General features: G+C 38.9%; 1 protein-coding gene across 18 annotated transcripts in view; it reads right to left on the reverse strand.

Annotated features, from left to right (window-relative positions):
- Positions 1–1591: 1591 nt before the first annotated feature.
- LOC131591963 (activating transcription factor 7-interacting protein 1-like) overlaps positions 1592–25913 on the reverse strand; it is an 83937-nt gene continuing 59615 nt past the window's right edge. For 15 of the 18 annotated variants that reach the window (XM_058863108.1, XM_058863112.1, XM_058863111.1 and 12 more), the window contains 5 exons: positions 17546–17624; positions 11837–12013; positions 10405–10590; positions 8060–8169; positions 1594–6669 (listed from right to left, as the gene is read on the reverse strand). In XM_058863108.1, the coding sequence (XP_058719091.1) occupies positions 6253–6669; positions 8060–8169; positions 10405–10590; positions 11837–12013; positions 17546–17624 (969 nt within the window). In that variant the 3' untranslated portion in view covers positions 1594–6252. Of the gene's footprint in view, positions 6670–8059; positions 8170–10404; positions 10591–11836; positions 12014–17545; positions 17625–25913 lie in introns of all 18 variants that reach the window. The other 3 variants (XM_058863123.1, XM_058863122.1, XM_058863124.1) reach the window with 2 other exon arrangements.

Below are 25913 nucleotides of genomic sequence, written 5' to 3' on the forward strand. Positions count from 1 at the left end.
CAGAAGTTGCCACCTTTTTTGTACCCTGCTTCCAGGTTTTTTCCAAGTCCTGTGTCTTCTGACTCTTGTTTCTAGATTTGGCTAGAGGGACTAGTTGGGAAGATGGAAGTGGGAGGTGGTTGTGATAAAATCTCTCTTGCCATAATGAAAAAATCCTCTTCAGTCAATGCCTAGAGGAAATGATTCCTCTCAGGAGGACGGTCAGAATTGTCACATCTAAATGCAAGCTTGCACATGCTTTCCCATCCCCCTTTTCTGAAATTCAGTAGCAAACTCATCCCTCCTAGTTCTAGTGGTCATACCCTCTACAGCCCCAGGTCTAACAGGGGCCACAGTCTGTCACAGCATCCTCTCTCTGTAGCAGGAGACACCTGGGCAAGGTCTTATCAGCCTGCCTAGGCCAGACTGCACAGTACTTCAGGACAAACCAATAGCAGTCCTTTGCTGTCCTTTGGACAGTGCTGCTGGCTCACATTTGATTCTCAGCTGACTGCTGGGTTTTTTCAGTTTCCTTAGCAGAAGCAGCAGTGGTGTGCAGAAATGGACTTTGCTCTTGGTACATTCTTCTCTGGGGCTGTAGCACTTCTTTCCAGACCTACTATGGAGTGTGTGCCAGAGCTACCCTGCAGCAAAGTGAGTTCACACGTTCACATTCTCACTTTGCTTTACTTAGCAGGAACTACAATTACTGCAGTGCTTGAGCAGAGTAGCTAAGCTGTATTTGATGATAAAACATAGGTTCTGCACTATGTGCCATCCATATACCTCTTAGTCTAAATAGGCAGTTTGAGAAACTCAGGACTTTCAAGTGGGATTGTGCTGAGGCATCACTTCACACGAGTCCATCATCTTCTGGTCAGTGACTTGAAGAAAATTTTAGTAAGTGCATGGAAACTAATTATTACCATCACAAATTAATTATATGCCCTTGAAGTACGGGCTCAGCACTAACTCAGGGTAGGCATGTCAGTAACTCCATGTTCTAAGGACTTTGAGTTCTCTACAATTTGGTAGCTGGGTCCAAGAGGTAAATTTTCCCAGACTGCCTTCTAGTCCAGCTGTTTATTGGTCCAAAACAAGTTGCTGTTCCTGGCCTCTACCCTTAAAGCAGCTGGGTAGGAGGCAGAGTCCTTCATGATGCCTGCGCTGAAACACGCTTTTATTAATCCTGATTTCATTATGCCTGATAATAATCAGAGTGATGCACTTCGTGCTGAGCACAGCAGCTACTCCCTGGCCAGGTGAGTGGGCCCCCATGCTTGAAGGGTGCTCTGAAAAACTCCGGTACTTTATCCATTGCATCTTGCTGAAAGAATGATCATTGCTTCAGAGATCAAACCCAGCATCTTGGAGGGCAAGGAGAGCAGCACCAGCATCTGGATTTGCATTCCTGTATTCATTTGGGGCAACTGTGGGGTGCAAGTCACTTTATTCTGTCTGTCCACACTTTGCAGAAATGCATGGAAGACAACTTTGCAGAAGTTACAGCCTTGCTTTGGTTTTTTTGGTTCTGTGAGGGCAGCACTATGCAGCTGACTTCCTGCGAATGACCAAGGGCCAAATTCCTGCTGCTCAATCTAGCTTGAGCAAGTGGTAACACCTGTAATGAGGAGGAGCATGGGCTCTGGGCTCTTTTTTGAGAGAGTTGCCTACTGAGGTGTCAGGAACTAAGCACAAATGACTCAAACTGTTAAAAACCCAGTAGTTTTATTTCAAAGTATAAATTCCAGGCTTGTCAGACAAAACCCCACTACAGTTAACACAGACACACACTAATCTACAGTACATACAAAAACAGGGAAAGTGGCAACAGCCCAGTTTAAATTGGACATTAAATCAGTCCTACATTTTTTCTTTTGTATTTACAAGTCCAGGTGGAAAACAAAACAAGAAATCAAATTTGGAGTTTTCCAACAAAGGATTTTGCACGTTTGACTTCCGTTAGCCAATAAATTACTAAAGCTGAACAGGAATTCCTGAACAACTACTACTCAGCTATCTTATTTACAGCTGCACCCTATTAATTTAAGACAGCAGTACAAATATATATATATGTGTCTGTGTATATACACACACACATCTATACATACATATATAGACATATGTATATAAAAGAGAAGAATGCTCAGCCTGCGTAATGATAATGAGCAAGATGCCTTTTTAACTTAAAAGGGATGAAAAAGAAAAATCACTGATTTGCTTTCTCCTAGCTATTGTTAATTTTTTCCTTCTCCTCTCAGAAGGCGTTTGGAAGGGAATAGATTTGCATGGCAGGGCTGGCTTAGTCTCATTTGATCTCTTCTCCCTACAGTCTTTTCATACAATGCCCACCCCTACCCAATTCAACAAATTAAAAAAATATATATTCAATATATCATGCTTCTATTTAAAATATCTGCATAGATATTTTTGACAAAAGGAGAATACTCAAAGGGCGTATAAGAAGGCAGAATCACAGCTTGCTTTTGTACAGTGTATGCAATACTCATCCTGGGAAATGGCTGTCTCAGGAGCAGGAACAGATGTGACTTATCCCTACATATAATATTGTTTTTTATTTACTGTACATTTAAGATGAACAGCATCCAGGAAGGGCTGAAGTGGCTGTTTCTGTTACAGTACAAAATGATATTCAGGTCCTACTACTGAGCTGAGTTGTGGTCCCAGTGAAGACTGAGGGGTTTTGCCTTTGTTTTCAAAGGAAGCAGGGTAAGACCTCTTAATTTTACAGGGAGAACTCCATGGATGTTTCCAGCCTTGTGCTAAAAACCTTGGGAATGGGTGTCTCAGTGCTTGTGCTCGGTAATCTAACGCGGCCAAGGGCAGCACAAACAATTCCAAGGACCAATGTCAGACCAATGCCTAGGGAAGCTGCTTAGAGCATGGAAATAATTACAAGCTGAGAGATCTGCATCCTGGTGTTTTCTGAAGCCAACACTGGAGACCGTACAGATGCTATACCTGCAGTCTGCCCCCTCATAGCATTTATGTTTTTGTATCCAATGAAGTTTTTTAGCCATACTGCAACATAAGAGGCCAGTGAAGCTGTAACTAGGAGAAATGCAGAACAACATTCTGCCATCAGCACTCCACAGCTCCACAAATCACTTTCAACCTGGACAAATGCCCTTGTATCACACAGAGAAAACAACCCAAACCTAAAACACACCAAAAAGTAAATGAGGATGAAAAAAACCACAGCTGTAATCAGTGCCATGTTTGCTAAAAGACAGGCAACTCAGTCCAAGGTGGTACTGCTGAAATGTCATGTACTTAGAGGCAGCAGCAAAACAAAATCACAGAATTCAGACACGAGTCAGGACACCAAGCTATTGAAAGATGGAAAAACTTGCATTAAGTGCAGAGAAGAAACCAAACCAAACACTTCCACTTAAAAGCCATACAGATTTTTTTAGCATATTTAAAAGTGGACGGCCTCAGCGATTGACATTTTTCATTAATGAAGAGACCAGTCTAGAATCACAGTATTAACACACCTGTACTGAATGTTGCCAAATATTTTGGTAATACTTTCAAATAAAGTCTGTAAATGAAACAAATTATTTCTGATTGATTGTTGCTAGCAGAAAGTTTCTTAATAGTTTTTAATATTTCTGAGAGATAAAGGATAATAAAACCATCAGCTACTCGACTACATGGGAAAAACTGCTGTGAAGTAAGGAATTAAACACTACTCGTGTTTGTTAGCAAGCTCATGATACGAGTCTTCTTTCTCTAATGATGCAGCCCACAAAACCTCCAAATGGAATGACAGACCATCCCATATTAATACCTCCACTGGAGGAAAGAAAATACTCTAATGCAGGACTTACACTCCCTGCCTATCCCAAAGGAGACTAACCTAAAAAACAAGGGATATCTAAATGGAAGCTCAACCTGTAACAAAGCTCACATATAGTTTGGGCTGGAATCACAACTAAATAAATGAAGTAAGTTCTACATTGTATCCTCATGTTTATTTTAACTTTCAAACCGTAAAACTTCATAGTACTGATACGGCCAATGGCTCTTTGGTACCACCTCAAAGACACATTAACAAAAAATTGTCCAAGGACTTGACAGCCATCAACTAGAAAGAACTGTTCTAATCTCTATTACAGAGCTCTTTATAAGACCTCAAATTTAGTCTATTTCCATAAATAGACTAAATGCATTATTAAGTAATTATTCCTTGAAATAAGCAAACAAAACATTTACTTAAACACAGAAAAGTTCAAGGCATTTTTGATAATTAGCACCAGAAATACAGGGACAACTGCAGTTCAAAGGAAAGGCTACACATTGTTCATACACAGCATGAACCTTCTCTAAGGATACTTGGATTTAGCCAGAATTTTTGCTTGCCTAAATCAGCAGGAACTGCTATACCTTTAAATGCAAGTTTCCATACAGAGAATATCCACCCGAGAGAAGTGACACCCCCAGCTACGTTAAGTAGCACAGTAAACCAGACAGAGGTCTACACTGCCATTTCTTTCAGTGTAAAGGTTCTAAAAGAACAACAGCTACAGAACCCATAATCTCATAGCGTATTTCATCTGCCTTGTTTGGAGATTTAACTTCTCTTGACACTTCAATCTTGCTTCACACTTCAACGTGTTGGTTTTGAGAGAGAGCATTGAAATGAAGAAGTGTTATACTCTGCAGCTTTGCTATATGGTGAAGTGGATTAAAAAAAAAATCTTTCCCCTCTAAACCCACTGTTTGGTTCTGCTGGGCAGGAATGCAACTGAAAATTGCCAAAATGAAAACCTTGCATCTACTTTCTTGTCCAGGTGCGTTACAGTATTGTTCTGCAAAAAGCAAATTTAATGTGTCAATGACAGCCAAGGAGATGCACCAATTTTTCTCAGCTCAGAAGCATCATGAAAGCATTATTAACATTTGCAGTTGCTCACACGGTTTAGGTTAGTGTCTAAAATGGCTTCTAACCGCCCTTGGTTGTGGTTTGCTTTCTGCAGGGGCAGGCAAGTAAGGGGAGAGAGAAGCACACTGGGAGGCCAGCTCCTCCGTTTGTACTCAGTGAGCATCCAAACAAGTGCAAACAGGTAGAAGCTTTCATGGCACTGTGCCACAGGGGTTTCTTCTTTGGCTGAATTGCAGCATACAGCTTTCCCAAAAGAACCAGAAAAATCTCTGGAGGAAAATAATGTCTGTATACTCAATATTCTGGACAGGACAAAAACAACTATTCAAGAATTACAGTAAGGAAAGGGTTGAGTGATACTGGAGGTAAGAACAAATTCACCATCAGCAGATGTTACAATTTCTTGTCTTTACAGAAATAGTAATTACTGCAGGCCTGGAAAATGAGAAGCACTAATAAAAGACTAGAAGGGTAAAGGGAAAAATAACTCCAAGCAAATAAAAGAACAGCACAAGGTATCTGGCTACATTTTATTTCTGAAATTATTCTTTAAGGCACAAAATAAATCTAAAAAATAGGGATGGATGTATGAGGGGAGGGGCAGAGAAATAGTCTGAAGTAGAGAAGTGTGAATGCAGTCTTTACAATCCAGTTTCAGATCTGATCAGGGAATGCTCCCAGGGTGAGTAGGGGAGGATGGTGAAAATAGAGGAGCATTCTTACTTAGAAGAGGTAGGAGGTTTGTGGGATGATTTATTATTTTTTTTTCCCAGCACCTCCAAATTTACACGAGTTCCTGGCCAGACTCACATTCCCTTCCCTCCCCTCAGAGAGCTTATTACAGTTTGCAAGGTAAGACTAGATCACTCAATGTACCAGTACAAAAAAAGACCTTGTATCACCCTTCATGTCACAGCCTGCTCACAGACTGCTGGGGGACAAGAGGCAGATCATTCTTGCCCTTGTGTTGATGTCTCAATAAACATCACAGATGTGTATGTTTTACTTCAGACAAACTGCAATTTACTATTTTGTTTCCACTTCGAAGCAGAATCTCAGGCATTCAGGATGCTGCTCTTGGATAAAGGATAGTAGGTACCTAGGTAGAACACCTGTCATGGAAGGAAACCAAAAATTTTCAAATGGCCAATGACATGAACTACTTAGAAAAAACAGGCTCTCTTGCTGCAGATCAGACTTTATTTTTCTTTTGGTTCTGAATGCATGTAGTGTATCACACAGCTGTCTAAAATAATCCCACAGAGTGGTTTTAAAGGTGAATTACATGCATGGGATCAATTCCTCCCAAAATTGGGGTAATTCTTGATAGCAGGACAGGTTTAAAGGGTCCAAAGAGCTCTAGTTTAACTGCTCTGGGAAGAGATCACATCTGTGGACTGGGGGTCACAGAAGGGTCCGAAGCGTCCATAGATATCCTTAGCCCGGACTGCAAAGTAGTATTTGCTGCCGGACACGAACTGTGTCAGAGTGCACGCCATGGGCAGCGGCAGCGCCTTCACCTCCCCGATCTTCTTCCACTGCGAGGGCATGGTGGCACTGGGGTCCTCGTGGTAGGCATACAGGTGGTAACTGTCCACAGTGGCACAGCTCCGGTCCACCTCCATCACACTCCATGACAGCACAATCCCATTCTGGCTCTGTACCCGGGCCAGCTTCAGCTGTGGCTTTTGAGGTGGAGAAGTGTTGGCAGCTTCAGGGGGCAGACGTGGTGGCTGTGGTGCCTCTGGAAGTGGGGCGGGATGTATGGGGCGCGGTGGCTCCTAAGCAATGTAAGAACAATAAGGGAAAGGTCAGAATCTACAGTAATGAAAGGATGCTTTAATTCATCATTCCCCAGGTAACTGGAAGCAGATGAGCCTGCAATCACCCAGCCATCACAACTCTCAGTCAGTCCTGTGTGCAGAGGCAAGGCAGCAGCAGCATATGATGAGAAGGGGTGGGACCAAGGATGCCATAAATTCTTAAGTTATTCTCATATAAATCCTTAGTTGTACAAATGATCGCTGCCACAGTAATTTCCCTGTATCTTCCTGGCTTCCAGCCAGGAGAGGATGAACTCAACACTGTGCCCATTACCAGGACTGAGCAAGCAGGTTCACAATGACTTTGAGCCAATCTACGTTTGAGCTGCTGTTCCCATGTTACCCACACCCCAGGCAGGGCATTAAGCTGACAACTCATCTTATCTACAGACAGGTGTTCAGTCACAAATGGAAGAAAGGGCAGTGATGCCACATAGAATTTAAGATGCCACCTTAAATGGATCACAAAAGCTCAGCCTCACCTTACTGAAAATTTTGAAATGAGGGCACAAATATGTCTTTCCAGTGATATTTCTTTTTTATACTGCAGAAACAGTCCTAGGTCTCTCCTTATAACTAAGATGAATGTAGGAATGTGGTTACAGTGCTTCAAGCCTGAGATCTTTCAGGTCAGAATCTGGAGTAGTTTTTGGCATCTTAAGTGTTCTGTGTGATATTTGCTTCATTTATTCTTGTTATTTGTCACTGGAGAGTGTATTAAATTGATGGTGTCTAGACTGAAAGGATGGTAAGCCACCTTCTTGGTAATATATGTACCATTTCAGGACACCATAAGTAATGACTGCCCAACAGTGAGTTTACAGGCAACATATCTGAAATGGAATTAAAAGACTCAGAGAAAATTCTCAAATTCTTGCCAAAAGGGGTTTTAGGTGATGCAGAAGTAATCACCCTCAACACTGGCTAAAAACCTCTCTATTTTGGGAGTTGGCAATCTTGGAGATTTGGTCTGTTCCTTGTTTTCCTACCTCAGTCTTGCAAACAGCTCTACTGAAAACTGGTCATCCAATTCATAGCCAAACTATGACTAAACTTTTTACTGGCAGTTCTGCTGTACCCTTGACTCCATGAGTCACCTGCAGACAACTCATGCACCAATTCTCAGTATGTTCTCCTGGTAATTTGGAGAAGGCCAGGGTGAGCCAACAGACTGCACAGCTTTTACCATTCTGGGCAGCAGTTGCTGTAGGTGACTGGGTGGTGCCATGCATGAGAATCATCAACAAGGCATTTCACTATTCCACAGCTCACACTAAGAGCAGCCAGAGAGTCCCAGTGCAGAGACAAGGCTGTACATAGCATCAGGTGGTTGGAAAGCCCCACTCACAGTGTGCGTTGGTGGCGGTCGATGGTGCACCGTGAGCTGAGGCGCTCCAGAGCCCAGAGCCAGCCCGTTGTTCACCACGTAGGTTGTCTGAGGCATTCTCACGGTCACACCTGCAAGGAGCACGACCAACACTGTGAGTATTCAATACTTACAGGCAGCCAAACAGAACACTGGAAGACCAACTCCTTGGTTGAGCTGGATGAAGCCAAATTTCAGACAGACTGCTCCAGCTGCCAGCAGACTGATGAAGCACTGCATAACAACAAAATCACCTGCCATCCCCTGAAGCTGGAAAAGTGAGAGACAGCAAGTGCTTGTATTTGCAGAGGGGACAGAATGTTGTTTTAACACTTTGTAGCATGAAAGAAATGGGTGAGGAGAAGTGTGGGAGATACAAGGAGCTTAATTCTGAGAAGAACAAGTACACCATTTTGGGATAGAGAAAGGAAAAGAGAAATGCTCTTGCAGCAAATGTTATCCACTCAGAAGGCTGTTCTGTGGATGGCACTGAAAGCAAAGAAAGCTAAGTCACTGTCCAAGCTTGTCCTCCCTCAGAGAACAGACTCCATGATGGACGCTACTCACAGGTATAACCATTTCAGTCATTCCCACAGCAAACTGACCTGCCTGGCAGGAATAAACTGGATAATTTTATAGCCTTGTAAATAATATCCAAAAGTCTTGCAAGCTATCAAGTTTTCATTCATTTTATACCACACCTAATTCTCTTAAGTAACACTTTATCTATTCACTCTTGGAACTTTTATGTTCTGTGAACTCAAAGCTTTTGCTCATCGTTACGGATTGCCCAGGTTGTCCCTCCATTTCCCTGCATGTCTAGAAATGCAAGATTTGGGGCAATCTCTACGATGCCCTAGTTCCACACATGTGAGAGTGAAGCAGTCTAATACTCCAGAAGACAAGCTCACAGAGCAACACATTATCAGGAAACCACAGCTATTGAATGGCAATTTCTTCTCTTTATAAACACTCATTAAACTACAATCCATAGGGGATGAGTGTCAGAAGTCTGTGAAATCTGTGAGTCCAAGGCAGGGAGCTCAAGAGTGCTAAATCTTAATGCTTTAATTATAAAGTGCTAGACACTGTGTAGGTGCTTAGTATCTTTTTCTTGTTGGAATCTCTAAGAAGCTGATGAAGCTGTGCAAACTCCTGCAGGATAAAGTGTCACCTGAGCTGGCTATTTTTCCTCTATGAGAACTTGGTAAGATAAGCTGGTTTAGTATGACTGTAGTTCTGTCTCAGGAAATGACAACCATCTGAAGACGGTCAGAAATGCCTTAAATAAGATATAAGATACAAACACAGCATCACTTCTAGGTAGGGATACTACTCACTTGAGGCAGATGTACAAAACTGCAATCTACAAAACACTTCGGAGGAGTTCTCACAGTCAGTTTTTCAAAGACAAAATGCACCAATCTTACTCAAGAAACATCTGCTACTGGCACTAAAGGCTGTTGCAATGATAATATAAACAAATGTAGATCAGTAGCAGCATCAGTACCAGAGTATCACAAAAGCAGGCACATATTCATGAAACAGGGAAATTTCTGTTAAACACAAAGGTGTTAAAAATAACCATAGTGTAGAATTTGTGGGGAATAAAAAAAAAACCAAACCAGTTAAAATCCACCACTTTGTAACAAAATATCATTTAAGTTCTTTATTTTTGACATGTATTGCTCATTTCAGAAAATGAATTTACTGCTAGGAGAAGGTATCAGTTATGCATTTGCAAAGTCAAGGGGAACTTGCCAACATCTTTACTCATTGAAACTCAAGCATGTATTAATTCCTGATACATCCGGTGAGAAAATTCATCTCTTCAGGCCTTGAGAAAGGAAGGAAATTTGCTGAACACAGGACATCAGAGATTGTTAAGGAATTGCATTAGGATGCCTGAGACAAATGTGACTTTTAGACAGGAAATCAAACATGATTTTCTGCGTAAGTATGTTTTAAACTTCCGCCATAATAAAAAAAAATGGTCTCTTTCTCAGAACAGTGGCACTTGTCATATTACTCCCACTGCCTTGTAATGTATGGAGCATGTCAACCACAGATGCTTAACTGGGAGAGCTGGTGCCTGGGATGATTTAAATCCATTTTTTCCTCATTCACATAGCTGCAAGCAGAATTTCTTAGTAGCCTAAGAATTTTCTCAGGTCTGCAAGTTGGGGAAAAAGCCCCTAACCTCTCTAACTAGGATCAGCATTGTAAAAAGACCAAACAACAAACCCAAATCAAAAACCTAAATCCATCAGGTAGAACATACCAAGCTGTGTCACGGTTAGAAGCGCATGGAAGGAATCATCCCCTACCTCCAGTCTGTGGGGTGACTGGCCTTAACCCTGGGCTGGTCATGACAGCTCCTCTTACAGGATTCTGAGCCGGTGGTGCAGGAATAGTGGTATAGACCACCTGATGATTACCAGGGGTTCTTGGGATAGGAAGCTTGGGAACAGCTGGAGCCACAGGCCGATGAGTTACATTCACTGTTGTCGAAGCTGAGAAAAAAGACAGAGCACACCCTAAACCTGAATTCCATGACTCAAAGCCGTATGCCTACTCCAGAGCACACATCTCCTTTGGAAAACTGACTCATCTGAGCCATGTAAAATAAAAACCGTCTCTGTCTGCTTTGGATACTGCAAGAAAAGTGTAAACAGTCTAAACAGTATTTTCACCTGAAATATTAAGGTCAATATATATACAGCTTCCTAGGAGAAAAGATATATTTATTTCCCCAATCCCTGCAAAGGTCCTGTGTGTAAAGACAGTGGAAGAATATAAAATCTACAAAGAATTTCAAAAAAAGGAAAAAAAAAGTGTATCTACATTTCTTTAGAAAAGGGAAAACAATCACACTACAAAGTAGGATGTACCTAGGGCTAGAACTTTAATGTTCGCCCGAATGTTAACCATTCCCTCTGCCAAAAGCATTAATTGCACAGGAACAGACGTAGCAACGATGCTGATACTTGTCACATATAGGTAAAACCTTACAAAAGAAAGGCCTTGTAAAATCATGGTTCTGGCCTTGTTACTTTGGCTAAGTATAGCCAGCAGCTAGCCTGGTTAAGTTCCCATGCAAAAACATCCTTGAAAAGGAAAAGTTCATTAACATAACAAACTATTCTTGGGAAGAAAAACAAGTGCGCCTGTAATAACAAGGCATTTGTTCCATAACAATCAGTAGAAAAAGTATGTAAACATTGTTAGAGAGAAGAGTTTTGACTGACATATACACTCACCATTACCAGCCAATGAACTGAGTTCTAACCATCTGGAATTAAACATGGTGCCTTCTAATAACCATATAAATATAAGCTGTGTGCAATAAAGATTGGGCCATGATGGAAGAAGAAACAGGTGTCATTGTCCATCTCTACTACTACAGATAATGTTTTTTCCCCCATTACTTAAAGAAGGTACAAGTTTCTTCTCCTTCATTTTTACCAACAATAGTGTATTTAATAATTTCCATGACCATCCTTAGCAGGATTTCTTCCTCTCCATGGAATTACACTGATCCTGAATTGTTTCCAAATCAATCGTACTATCTTTCCCCTTTATCTGTTTAAAACAAAAAATGCTACAGGGGAAACTGACTAGAATGGAGGATTTTAAGTGACTCAAACATTCTGAATATTCACTTTTTATTAAAGATTATCACAGTGTGGAGCACACAGCAGTCTAATTCAAGGAAAAAAGCAGCCACTGCACTCACAAAGTGATGTTCAATGAAGTTACCTGTGGGTAATACATGGATGGTGGTCTGGGAAGGGCCACTTGTTGTCACACCTGGCTGCTGCACAGGGCTTGGCTGCAAAGGTGGCAAAGGCTGCAGGGGTCGAGTCAAGGGCTGGGTAGGTATGCTCAGTCCTGTCACAGGTGCCTGGCTCTGGTTCTGCTTCTGCTTCTTGCCATCTGCATTAAAATAAACAAAATATATAGACAATAACAGAAATCTTAATTTCTGAATCACAGTTTCAAGCATCACAAAGTTTTACAATCCTTTCCTCCCTCTCCCATTTACAGACTGGTGAGGATATTCCAAGCGTGACATTTCTCTGACCTTTTTTGCTTATGCAAACAAATCTGCAGAAAACTCATTCAGTTCTCTTTGCTTTCATCACCACAATCTCCTCTGCCCAGACACACTCCACAATGTTTTAGTCTATTATCACGAAGTGTGCATATTTCAGAGCAATTTGGAAACATGAATTCAATGGAAAACTGTGCCAAAGTCTTTAAAAGTTTCTATTAATAAAAAAAAATCCTAAAACCTTTAAAGGCCTCAACACTGCAGTATTCAAATTTAGTTCCCTAAATAAGCCTTGTCTACCTTTGATGTTTACATCTTTTTTTTGCTCTTTCCTTTGTTCAATCTGTTATTCAGTCCTCTTGCTGCTATTTTGAATTTTCACAGTATTTACTTAAAAAGGGGAAATCGCTTTATTATTTATAGAAAACTTTAAAAAGAAAATTTGTTTTATCACACTGACACCCTCCTTAACATGACTTAACTGACTTGTGATACTGACAAATATTGCCTGTATCAGTGGTTTACTAGAACAATACTTTTTCCTGCTTTAGTTTATTTGTGACTAGATAAAATATTGATTAGAGTACAAGTCTGTATCTAATCAAGACTTTACACAAGTTGCATAAAGAAGAATTGAGAAGCTTTCATCTGGACATTAAAGCACTAATGGGCAGAGAAGACACCCTGGAAGAACTAAAAAACACAAGATAAAAGAGTAGATTTTAAGGGCAGTCACTCAGAAGGATTCTTCCCTAATAAAACTGTACAAGCATCAGCCACTAATTTAGTAAAAGAGCTTAGACCATAAAGATGAAAATATGTAAATACTCATTTTACTCTTGAGAATATATAACAATAAAGTGAGGGCCACATTTAGAATCTTCAATTAAATATACCAACTAGACTTCAAAGCATTAAGAACAGGGTTAATGCCAGCATAGCTCAAAATTATGGGATTTTTAGCAGTTTGAGACTATTTTGATGGTCTCACTAAGCTGTGTTTAACACTAGCTGCTAAGAGCTTGAAGTAGCAGTACCCTTCACAAACTGCTTTATGATTCTATGAGACACAATTACAGAATCACAATCATCAAAGTTGGAAGAGATCTTCACGATCATCTAGTCCAACCATCAACCCAGCACCAGCATAATCACCCCCAGACCATGTCCCCAAATTCAAGACCTCAAAAATAAAACACAGTATCAATTGCAGCCCATATTGTCTTTCTGTAGACTCAACAGCCAGGCTACTTCACTGAAGCTATTGGATGAAAATACACTGTTGTTCATTTTGAAAACAAAAGGTGAGATCCTTCCTGCTCTTTGATCAACTAACATGCTTTGTGATTGGTTCAAGCTTTTTTTATTGTCCATGATTATGAGAGATATCCCAGTGTTCAATAAACTACATGACTCTGAAGACATTCCTACAGACTGTTTACTTCAAATACTTACAGACTGATGCACATCTCCACTACCACTGAGTAATTTCAGTGACAAGAGTACATTCTTAGCCCTGACTTAGAAGATGCACTTACAATCCAACAAGAAAAAAACTTTACACCCTACTGCTGTAAATGTGGTTCAAGGAAAGATGACCGTCTGAACAAATGTGAGGGCTTTTCCAGTTTTGCTTCTGTTTTTCATTTCACACAGAGCAAGTTCATTTACCCTTGACAAATCAAGAAGAGCCCCACTGACATTCCAGTGACTGGAAACTAGGTCAGCATTGCACCACCCACAGGAAATGATGACCGATAACTAACCAGACTTCATTAAATAAATGGAAACAAACAGCAAAGGCTATTTAAGTAAAAAAAAAAAAAAAACCAGCAAGGAAGACTGGGCACATAGTAAGCACAGGACTAAGGTTAAAAGTCATTATGGAACAGTTTCCAATACTAATTAAATGAACACAGCATCATATTTACAACAAATGTGGATTTAGAGGAGACAGAAAAATAGGCAAATGAGCATAAAATGGAAATTGTTACTACTGGAGGTGTAAGTGAAACTTCTGATCTAATAGAGGGACTAATTTCCATGCCAGAAACAGTCTATAACACTGCAGTTATAGCACAAAGGAGTTTTGAACAGTGTTGTAGTTCATAATGGGTATAGATGGATTACAGAACAGCAAGCATGCCACAGGCACTTTCAAGAGTGAGAAAAAAATTATCCAGAGAACTATAGATTTGTTAACCACATAAAACACCTAATAAAATAAAAAACTGATTATGTATTTAATAATTTTTCCTACAAAATGATAAAAAACCAGAACATAGCTGTTTTAATTTAAGGGTACACTTACATATCTTTTCTTAGACTACAGACCTACTTTAGACTAAATCTACTGTTTCAATATTCATACAAAATAATTTGATGATCCTTTTATAAAAAGGCCAGCAAGGTCCAAAGTGCAAGTACTCCAAGATACTTGCAGACAGCAAAGTATCTAGATTACTCTTAACACGGTTTCTTAAAAATTACATACCCTTTTCATTCACAATTTTTGCACAAATCAGAAGGTATTATTAGATATTAGTAGATATTAAGATCTGTTTAAATACCTTCTACAAGTAACAGAATTAGGTTTACTTTTCATGTGTGTGACAATGCTGTAAAGAAAATAATCAGGCACTGAGTGTTCCCAACACTATGTAAATGTTGCTCTTCAATTTTAATTAGTATTGAGTTAGTATTCCTGCAGGAAACAGCATAAGGCCGTAAGTATTTTCTATCATGAGGTCGTGTAAATTTGGGAGAAAATAAAACCTGCTCCACATTTGTTGTAAACAAAGTGCTGCAGAAAAGAGTACTTGGCCAAAGGTATAGCATTTATATACAGCTGCTTATGATCAAGCAAAAGCTGTGTACTCTTCCTCTGTTTAACCTTGAAGTTATTAGAACACATTCCTGAGAAACTTGCTCAAAAATCCTAGTGCTGTGTTCTCACTACATGGTGAGATTCAAGCTTTTATTAGGCTTTCTTATGTTTCTACAGCTTATGTTAAAAAAAAACAAAACACTGACTACACAAATTCTAAATATGAACTAACCTGCATTGGCTTCAGACTATCAGTTTCTGGTTTGCAGTGAAGAGACACACAGGAGCTAACCCAGCATGAAAGTACTCCACTAACTTTCCTCTTAGCAGAATGACAATATTCCAACACCTAGCAACTAAGGGGAAAGAATCTCAGAATATCCCACTGCAGAATTTTTTAAGATACTGGCTCAAGTGCCAGCAAAGAAACTGAAAAAGAATTCAGCTGCAATGGAGCTATGACTCTGTAGCATTCCTACCTAGAGAAGCAGTCTTACAGTTATATGTGCAACTGTGGTATTGATCTTCTATGGCAATTGTGAGATGAACATCTACTTAATGCATTAGGAAGAAAAAAGCTCTCTGGAAAATGCAATTTTCAGAAACTTTTAGATAGAAAAATATTATGTGAAATATATTAAAATACTGTGACATGCTATTTTAAAACATACCACAAATTCATTTTAATCCATCTGCTGGGTGTCTTTTACAGAATATTAAATAGGACTCGGGAGGATAACCTTACCTGACAGGCTTGCACAGTTCCAAGCAATCACCTTTTTATCTTTTGGAGAACTAACCTTCAGAAGAGATGACAGTGATAAAAACTTGATTGCCTCAGCTATTCTGACACTCAGCTGATCAAGTCAAAATCCTGGCTGAAAAGGACCTCTGGCGGCTATGCAGTCCAATTTCTTGTTGAAGCTGGACCATCAATAACAAGTTATTATCTCTGGTTTTGCCCTGGTGAATCTCAGAAACATTCAATAGTGCAGCTTCTACCATTCCTCTCTATACCACTATGGTGACTTCTTTCCTCCTCAAGCTGAACTTGAACTTCCTGAACTTGCAGTTCATGGCAACTGCCCCTAAATGTATCATTTGGCACTGCTGAAGAGAGTTGTGCTCCATTTTTTTAAACTATTCTCCAAGTAGCTGCTCTTACACTGTCTCTTGCTTAGCTCTTCGCCAAACATGCCCTGGTCTGTTGATCTCCTCTCACAGGTCATGCACTCCAGGCCCTCACCATCCTCACCATCAGTGAGGGCCTCTCCAGTGGCACAACTCTTCTGAGCTTGAAGAAGAGGGAGCCAAAACTGGACGCCCTATTTCAGCTATGGTTCCACCAGTGTCAGTTTGGGGAATACTTAAATTGAAATGAGAACACACTGTTGTCTCATACTCAATTCACTCTGCACCACATACCCTCTACTGACAGGAGAACCAGACAGTCAGCTATCTGAATTGCATCATGCTTCCCTAATACTTGCATACCCCACACACTCCCTTTTTGGTGATAACATCACATGGAAATGTTCGAGGCCAGGCTGGATGGGGCTTTGCACAACATGGTCTAGTGGGAGGTATCCCTGCCCATGGCAAAGGGGGCTGGAATGAGATCACCTTAAAGATATTTTCTGACCCAAACCATTCTCTAACTCTATTCTTTCTTTCTCACTGGAAAAAAATGCTACCACATGCCAAAATGATTTTCTATATTTGTGTAATACAAATGCAAAGCAAGTCAAGCTATTAAGAATGTTTGTGTGGAACTTGAATGCACAAGCTAGAGAAATAACTATCAAGGTCGTCCAGAGGAATCAAACTTCTTGGTGGCTAGACTTCAGAATGTAGCACAGGGACATGCATTTAGAGACCAGACAGAATGAAAATTTTACCTCCAATAGTAGAAATATTATTTATTTCCAATGAAAATGACAGCACAATACATGGTCTTAAGCAGAGTACTTCTGTGAAGTACTATCATTCTTCACTAATCCAATGCTAACTATAATTAGACTGGCCTACATTTACACAATATTTATATAAAAAGAAATGTGTTTTTTTTAAATGATTAAGTGCATCCAAACTACCAAAGTACTTAAGAGCACGACTATATTTACTCTGCTCTTGGCATACAGTCCTTAAGCAAACAACAGTTTGCATTTGGTCTTTAAACTCTTGCACACACAGTGTTAGTTAAACAAAAGATTAGAAGCTGTAATACTCTAATGCCTAAATATCAACTATAGACTTAAATGGCCTTTAATTATAATCAGTAAACAGAAAGAATAAATACATCTAGAAGAGCTTTCGAAAACATCATCAAGAACTCAAACATCTCAAATTACTCTCCAAGCCTGAGGTATTTAAGCAGAGCTAGCACTAATGCTTAAAGGAATGGCAAAAATCTGTAAGACTGTAATCAAAATTCCTTTTATCTAACACCTAACAGAATTTTTTTAATGAGTCCTATCTAGCTGAAACACCACTAAGCAAAAACAGTAGTTTATTCTTTTCTGCCATTCATAGAATGAACACTTGTAGGTTAACTATCCCTGCAGCTAAGAATGTATTTTTCACCTACCTTGAGAACAGCTGTCATCCTCTTCATCCAGTGTAAGATCAATGACACCTCCTGTTTCACTTCCTGTGAACTTCCCGCTCTGAAAAACAAAACTCCTTTGTTTTGCAAAAGCAAATCCAGGGAACACAGGTGGGAAAGGGACACATATTGAACATTCAGAAGGAGAGATCACAGAATTGATACTTATTAGAAAAGAACTGATGAAATGAGCAAGAGAAGGTAATTTCAGACTAATATCCCAGGACATGAAAAATGGGCGATAACCAAACGAATGCTTTGCAGTAACAAGTACTAAATTATTTTCAGCTTTGTAAGAAGTAAAAATCCCTGATGAATAGTAGGATATTGCTGTTTTACAGGTAAATGTATAAAAATCTGCTGTTATAAAGTATAGTTCAACTACTATAAGACTCCTAAAATTTTAATCCGGTTGTAATCTGTAATCTGTCCTTTCCTCTGTAGTGGTGTAACTTTCTGACAGAGCAGTCATCAGGACAATATATTACTTATCTTGAGACAGCTTTGCTTGTGTACTTTTAAAGACACTGACTTCACATTAAGAAACAGGGAAAGCTACACTGGAACTTGTATTCTTAAAAAACACATCAAAAGCCATCAGGAAACTCCAGTTGTATTGGAGTTGTATTAATTCAGTGATTCCATTATTGTATTCTCACCCATTATGACAAATTTTAGCATTTATTATTCTACCTACAAACCTATTTTTAACATTCTCTTTAAAGAGCATAAAGGGATCTTTTAAGCTATTGCCCAGATTTTACATTAAATGTTTTAACAAAAACCCCTAGACTACCACCAAACAAAATTTATCTTCTAGATCAACTGCTGTCCCTTGGATGGTCAGACTGTGGATATCACCAACATCTTCCCTTAGATGATGAGAAAAATAGGGGAGGTCTTATATATTTCTGTGGTTTTAAAGATAGTTTCTAGGAAAAAAACCCCATGATTATATTAGTTTTTACTTCCTTAAACCTGCTACAAAAATTAGTTGAGGTTTCTTCTTTTTGTTGTTGTTTTGTGCAAGAGATTATCACGTATTGTTGAACTAAAATGGTAAAGATTTACAGATTGGAGTCAACAAGTTTCCTTAGGATAGACAAAGAGTTACAAAAGCACTGTAATTACCAAAAATCTCTGAGCAATTAACACGGAAAAAAACGTAAGTTATCAGACACACATTGTCTGTACAAATGCTGACATGATACACCCTAGTATATAGGAATATCAGGAATACAGGAATATCAGAGATAGGAATATTAGAATTTTTTTTTGTGCAGGCAGATGGTGACAGATGCACAAAGCCTAAGCACTGAGATTATCTGCTCTATTTCATTTGGGTAAAACAAAGCCTTTAAGAAGTCTGAAAGGCAATTCTCACACAGGTAAGGCTCTGAGGAGAGGCAAAAAGAGGGATCGTATGATTACTAAATGCAAGCAGAAGCTGCCTGAATTATCAGTCACTGAATTTGGAGTGCCTGACATGATGGTTCTCTTTATTATCCATTATTACAACCTGATTTCTTTTTGCCTTACGTTCTGATGCTGCCACTAATCAAATTCTGAAAATACAATACCAAATATAAGAAAGAAATATCTAACTACTTATGTTCACAGATCCCTATAGGGACTCATCTTTCCTATACATAGAGAAATGTATTTCAGAATTATCAACCATGGAATTCTTCTGTTGAGTCGCTGCTATTTAAAATACTTCCTAGGTTCAGGTTTCTTAGTATGACGAGCTGATTTAACCACTGATTTAACAGCTTAAGAAAAAGGCACATTAAAATAATCAGTGATAAATTGAGTTGCATAAAGTCAAGAGGAATTTCATTCCAACTGGATGATCTTCCCAGCCAACATTTTTTTTTGAACCATGGCTCTCTCCACCAGGAGAAAGCAGATTGAAAAATGGAGACTTAAAAGGAACTAGAGAAAGGAAAAACCTAATATCAAGCTATTAATTTGCTCCCTCTAAAAAATACATTAGTTTGAAGTAATTTCCTTTCAATTCCTCCTCTGCAAGGAAATCAAAACCCTTAGAAAAATACCCTGTATGACAGCTACTTTTGAAGCCCTACTTGACTGCATCAATTGAGAAAGTTCTTTGAATTTCCAAGTCAGCAAGTGTCACAGCATGCATTTCTTTATTTTGATGTGTCTGGAAGGCCAAAATCTAGAATTAGTTAAACAGGCAACTATTAAATTAACTCTGCCAATATGGTCTCATACACGTGTCATGAAAAAAAAAATCTCTTAAGAAATCTAAGTGTTAATCTAATCTAAACTAAGTGTTTAGTTGTGTAGAGTTAATGTTCTTGTCCCATTTGTAAACCTTGTTTGTTGTACTCCTTGTTTACCCCAATAGTTCTTAGTAATGTTAATTACTTACCAGTTGTTGAAGTGTTTTAAGAGTTCTTATAAGACATACCTCTACCCCTTCCCTTACTTCCCTGTTACTATGTAACAAAGCTGTTCCCAGGGGGCTGCGTGCCCAAAAACATGCAAACTAAGGCATGCAAGACACCAAAACAACGAGCTAGCAAAGGAATAAAAAGACAAAGAAACATATTCTAGCAAGCTATGATGAAAGATCGTCTTCCTGCATCACCTAAGCCTGCTTAAAAACCATCTTCCTGCATCACCATGACCTCAAGAGGACTGGAAAGGACTGACCCCCTTGGACAATGAGCCAGAACAACAGCCTTGCTGGTTACTCCCATGAGGATGGAAGCCCCAGCTCTGCAGTGTGTTGCAAATCTGAATTGTGCCTCCTCCTTGGAGCTGCCAGTGTGGGTGCAACAGTGGTGCAAGTGACACCTCAAAGCCCCACCCCAAGGCTGAGTCCTAATAAAGGCATAAAACAGGAGTCTGTCTCATGGCCAGTTTATTTCACATGCAATTCTCAGGAAGAAAGACCTTCTTTTGGCTAGACACGCTATTCAAGGTTTTTTACTAAATTACCCTGGACAGCAATCTCCTCAACAGGAGCTATCCAATAGTCAGGCTATTTCTGCAGCCCACTCTAGAAGCTGCAGATCTGCAGGGCAGCCTTTGAGTGGAGCTCTGTGGTACACCCCCAGTCCTTGCTCCAAGACACGCATTCCAGCTGCTCTCAGCAGATGCTGTACTTGATAGACGCTACACCATGAAGTCCTGTATCTCCAGCCTCCCCAGCTAGATTCCCCTACTTCACTTCACCAACCATGCATTTCTCTCAAATGAAATTCAGGGGTACAGGAAAATCTTAAGGAAACTTGAAAAACCAAAAGGCTGAACATTGTGTTTCCCACCTAGAGGAGCATGGTGTAGGCAGGGCATCCCCACACAAAACAGACTGCTCATTATGCCTGTCATAAAGGTCAGGATTTTGACTATTTGCAGCATCCACCTACACTCATGAAGAGGAGTATCCATTTCTGTATCCCATAGTGTTGGCACACACAGTTTTCGGGTACTTGTAAATATCTCAGATTTGAGAATGAAAAGGAAATCCAGGAAGAACTGGCAAACAGGTGTTAGAGGACTGGTCCACACTACTTTCCCATGGTAAAATTAAGCATGTCCATGATCTGAGAGAGAACTTTATCACCTTATCCCATATGTTTCTGTAGTACTGACACCACCAGAATGGTTAAGACTTACAAATTTAACCAGAGGTCAACATTGTGAAATGCAATTAATGAAGAGTTTTCAGAAAACCCTGAGACAACCAAACAAGAAAATATAACCACCCGTTTTTAGTATCATGACTATTTTACACAAAATTCTCTCAGGGAAGTTTTCGTAGTACAAGGACTTGTGAAAACTCGTTTCCTCAAACATAGTTCTGTTCTAAAGACTACAGAGAAACAACTGCTCTTTTCTTCTGTAAAAAGAAGGAAATGCAATTCTTTGGAGAAGACTGCCATGTTACACATTAGAAACGGAGATTCAAATGTGCTGCTCTGAGCTAAATTAGAACCCAGCTTCAGAATGCTTGCAGCCATGATGAAGCCAGGGGGAAGCTGGCACTGGGCTTTCAGTCACATATAAACAACACTTTCATTTGTGTCAAAAACTGAAACAAGTTTTTCAGCTCCTAATATTATATTTCAGCAAGCATTTGGGTAGAAACTGGTAAAGCAGAAAAGTGTAGTCAAAGCATTCTGGTCTGCTATAATTTCTTTAGCTATCTCCAAACACAGGAAGACAACAAGAAACTGCTTCAGCTGATCTCTGCTGAAGAACAGATGATGCCATTTTAACACCTTCCTATCAATGCAGCCACATTAGTGAAATAATTAAAACCATTAATGAGAACCTCAAACATATGCCTGAAGGTTTAGTTCACATATTGCCTAGCAAGTCTTTGTAACAAAGGATACACACACCTTAGAATACAAATAAGCTGAAACAGAAACAAAACAATCATGACAAAATAAAGTGATCTATATATATTAAAATGTCACAGTGACAAATAACAAACACAAACCCAAGCAAACCCAACCAAAGCAAACCAAATCACAACACCACAAGCCAACTTGTCATCATTTGTCAGAACCAGCACATGCGTCTCCAGACCAAACAGAAGCTGCACTTAAAACTGATTGTTTAAAACATTATCTGGGCAATTTCTAGTAATCTAGCATAAAAAGTTTACATTGAGATTTAAAAGAAATGTAAACTACCAAATCCCCTTTTCTAGCCTTTTACAGCTCATGTATCTTAATGTATGTGCCTTTAAATTCCAAGTAAGTAGAAATCCTCCAAAATACTGTCATTTACATTGCCATTTTGTACCTGCATTATCACAGCAGGTGAGCAAAGCTTGTATAGCCTGGAACTATCAGTCCAACATCATGGACTGAACCATCCAGTTAATCCCAGCTGTTTCTGAGCTGCCTTGGTTTAAATATTTCTCCTTTCATATGGCAGTCAGCAGTGTAACAATCTTAACATGAAACAGTGGAATGAGAAAAGTGAATTAAAAATGGAATTAAAAATTCAACCGAAAAAATCCCACTCTGAAATGCCAGAGTTTTAAATACATATGTAAAAAGTTTTTAGGAAGAAAGAAAGAAAGATACAAGACTTAATCTTTTCCTGACTTCCCAGTTTTAATATGGCCACATATTTATATAGTCTTCAGCTGGTAGATGCATTTCAAATTGCAATTAAAATGTTTTGCATAAAAGCAATGTGTCCTGTAACTGAACATTTCATACTGAAATCTAATGTGGATCCAGTCCAAGACAACACATGTAACTTGGAGTTGAAAGGCAAAACAAAAGGTGAACTGGGTGGGGTGAGAGTGCTGCAAGGTATGACAGAGCAGAAATAAAGGTGAAAAAGGAAGCAGGAGGAAGAAGAAAGGTAGTAGGGGAAAAGAAAATAACAAGCCATGGAGCAACTGAGCCTGTGCTACCACAAATATGGAAGGATGGGGTAAGTGTACTGCAAAGTTACTTCATTATTCCCAGTGTTGTGCATTTGTCCTGAAACAGCCCACTGAGAAGGCCCTTCACATTTACAATCTTGATCCGTTTTGAAAAGTGTGTTCTTTAAAGAAAACCTTGTCAAATTGCAGCCCCTCTACCCCAGCTGCTTTAGCCGGCACAGTCATGTCCACACCTACTGCAATTACCAACATGAAAGGATCTGTTTGTGTGTCAGATGCAAGCATCTAACTTGGCAAGTGTGAAGGAAAAGTATTTTAATGGCAAGCACAGAACTTGTGAAAGCAGCAACTGAAAGACCTTAGAAGAAAGGGTAAAAATGAAAGCGTAAATGCTCGTCCCTTTCAAGTATCTGAGTGAAACCTGTCAAGTCCTTTTCATCATTTACATGAAAACTGCTTTATAGTGCATATGGAAATTAAAACAATGAAAAGTATGCGTCAAATGAATGCAACTATTCAAATTTTTGCATTTTTTTCCTACTTCACATTAGAAATCAGTATTTCTAAGTGTTCTACTAACTGCAAAACTTTTGCTTAAAAGTAACACTTTCAGATCTTCTTGATCATGAGAACTATTAAAAACAAGACTTCATTTTAACTAATTACGCAAAATCTCTGTTCGTATTTTAGTAATTGCTCTTCAATTCAGGATTTTCTACAGAGAATCAGTAAAAATTACCTATGCTCACAATTTCATGCATTTTCTACTGCATATGCATAGACAACAACATAATACCTGCTTTCTTCCAATCCCAGCCACTGAAGTCCTTTTAAGAATGGAAGAAAGTACTGAGAAATAGACAGACTGACAAGTAAGATATACTTATGGGGGATAATTGCTAGGAAAAAGCAACAATAAGACAGTTTTCCTTGAGAAAGAAAATAATTATATATTGACTTTCTCAAACCAGTGTCGTGCCGGTATTCATTACCGGTAGATATTAAAGAAATTTAAACAGAAAATATAATAGAAAAGGGGATCTTAGAGGTAATAAAAATCATGGAATGTGTCAAAAATGGATAAATGCAGGGTCACCCAAACTTGACGTTACAATAAGATTTGCAATAAAACCAATGCAAATGCGTAATAATTAGGAACTTCTGTTGGAAGACTGTCTAATATCCCATGTCATTGACTGCAATATCAAATAATTAATCTACATACCAGCAAACAGTATATTAATAAAGAGGAATCAGAAGGGCATCAGCCTCACAACAAAATGAAAGACTGTCTCTGGTGTTCAAACGCTTCTGAAGAAGTTTCCTCATCTGCCTCTAGAAAAGTGGGGATGTTGAGACAGGCTAGTAGCATTATATATGTTTTTCCACTTGCAGAGACTAATATTTTACAGTGTTGTAAAATACACTGGAGTGGGAGAAAGAATATTACCTTAGCCTTGCTATCCAGCAACTTTTTCAGATAATTACTCCTGCAAATTAGATTCGTATTGATTCATAATTTGCAATTTTGGAAAGAGAAAGCTTTTTTTACAGACACCCATCCCCACAATTTTTTTCTATTCCGAGGAAAACAAAAGTAAGAAAGGAGACAATTTAAAGACCAAAGCACATATTGGTAGACATTATATTGAGAAAATGTTATCTCCCACCATAACTGTAATTGTGAAATTTAACACAGAAAAAGTTAAAACACCATAGCACATATAGGCCAATAGCAAAGTACTGTAGGAAACAGGGAAAAAAACCTCTAAAGCTCAAATGGAACAGCTCAACAACATGCATTGTACCAAATGAAAAACCAAAAGCTACAAGTTGGTATTTTGAAGAAAGTTCTGAATATGCACTTCTTTATTCACATATGATATACGTGATTTAAAATATTTTGGTATTATATAACGCCATAGTTCAGTTCATCACAAAGAGATAAGGTTATTGACTGTAATGCCACCTGCTTTTCATAAAGGAACATTTCAGCATGCAGAAGTGAAAAATTAAGGAGAAAAAAATGCAACAATGAAAAAAATACATCGCAAAACAAAAAAATAATTTCAGGGTAGTAAAGATCAAAATTCTGAAGATTATGTGTGGCACACTATCACAGTGCAGACAATTTTATTAGTAGTTTCTACTATAACAAACTAGAAAAAAATCTGGAGGTTGTAACCAGACAATTCATGAAGCATCACACCACCACAATAATACATGATGCACCAAGGCATTATATAATAGCAAAATCGATCTTAAATTATGGAGAGTGATGTTAAAAATATGTCTTGGGAATGGGATACATGTAGAGAGGGTGGCAATACTGTGTTTGTATGCATAACTATAAGGTCAATATTTCATTTTAAGTCATCCGTATACAAAATTACAGATTTCAAGCACAGTTTAAGCAGTTGTGAAAACTACTTTTTTTATACATTTTTGAGCATATTTCAGTCACAGACTGTTTTACTGTCAGATTTATCACTCCTCAACCATTTTTTCCAATGCAGTAGCTCCTACAAAATTGAAGTAGTTATTCTACTTCATCTTGCAAAGATGTCATGAAAATCAACCAGATACTAAATATATTTGTCATCTCTTACCAAGATAAAAAAGGAAAATGATAATGTAATAAAGGAAGCAGTTTACCAAGATCAAAGTTTACACAAAATTTCAGTGCTGCAATACATGTTTTGCTAGTGTGTGGTTGCAAATTTGTGTACTACTCAAAAACACTTTTAACAGACACTTCATGTGTTGCATTCACATGATTTCTCCATTCCCCTCACCCGGTACTGTGCAACACTTCCTACAGAACAAGAACAATGCAAGCATGGAAAAAATTAATAACCAGCTATAGTAACCCCTAAGTATTATATACCCACTCCTTTCTTTAGTGCAAAGAGCAGATATTGGCTTGGCTACCCCTATTAACAAGAACACAAATAAGAGATTGTT

This window comes from Poecile atricapillus, chromosome W (assembly GCF_030490865.1).
Source record: "Poecile atricapillus isolate bPoeAtr1 chromosome W, bPoeAtr1.hap1, whole genome shotgun sequence".
NCBI classification, from domain to species: domain Eukaryota; kingdom Metazoa; phylum Chordata; class Aves; order Passeriformes; family Paridae; genus Poecile; species Poecile atricapillus.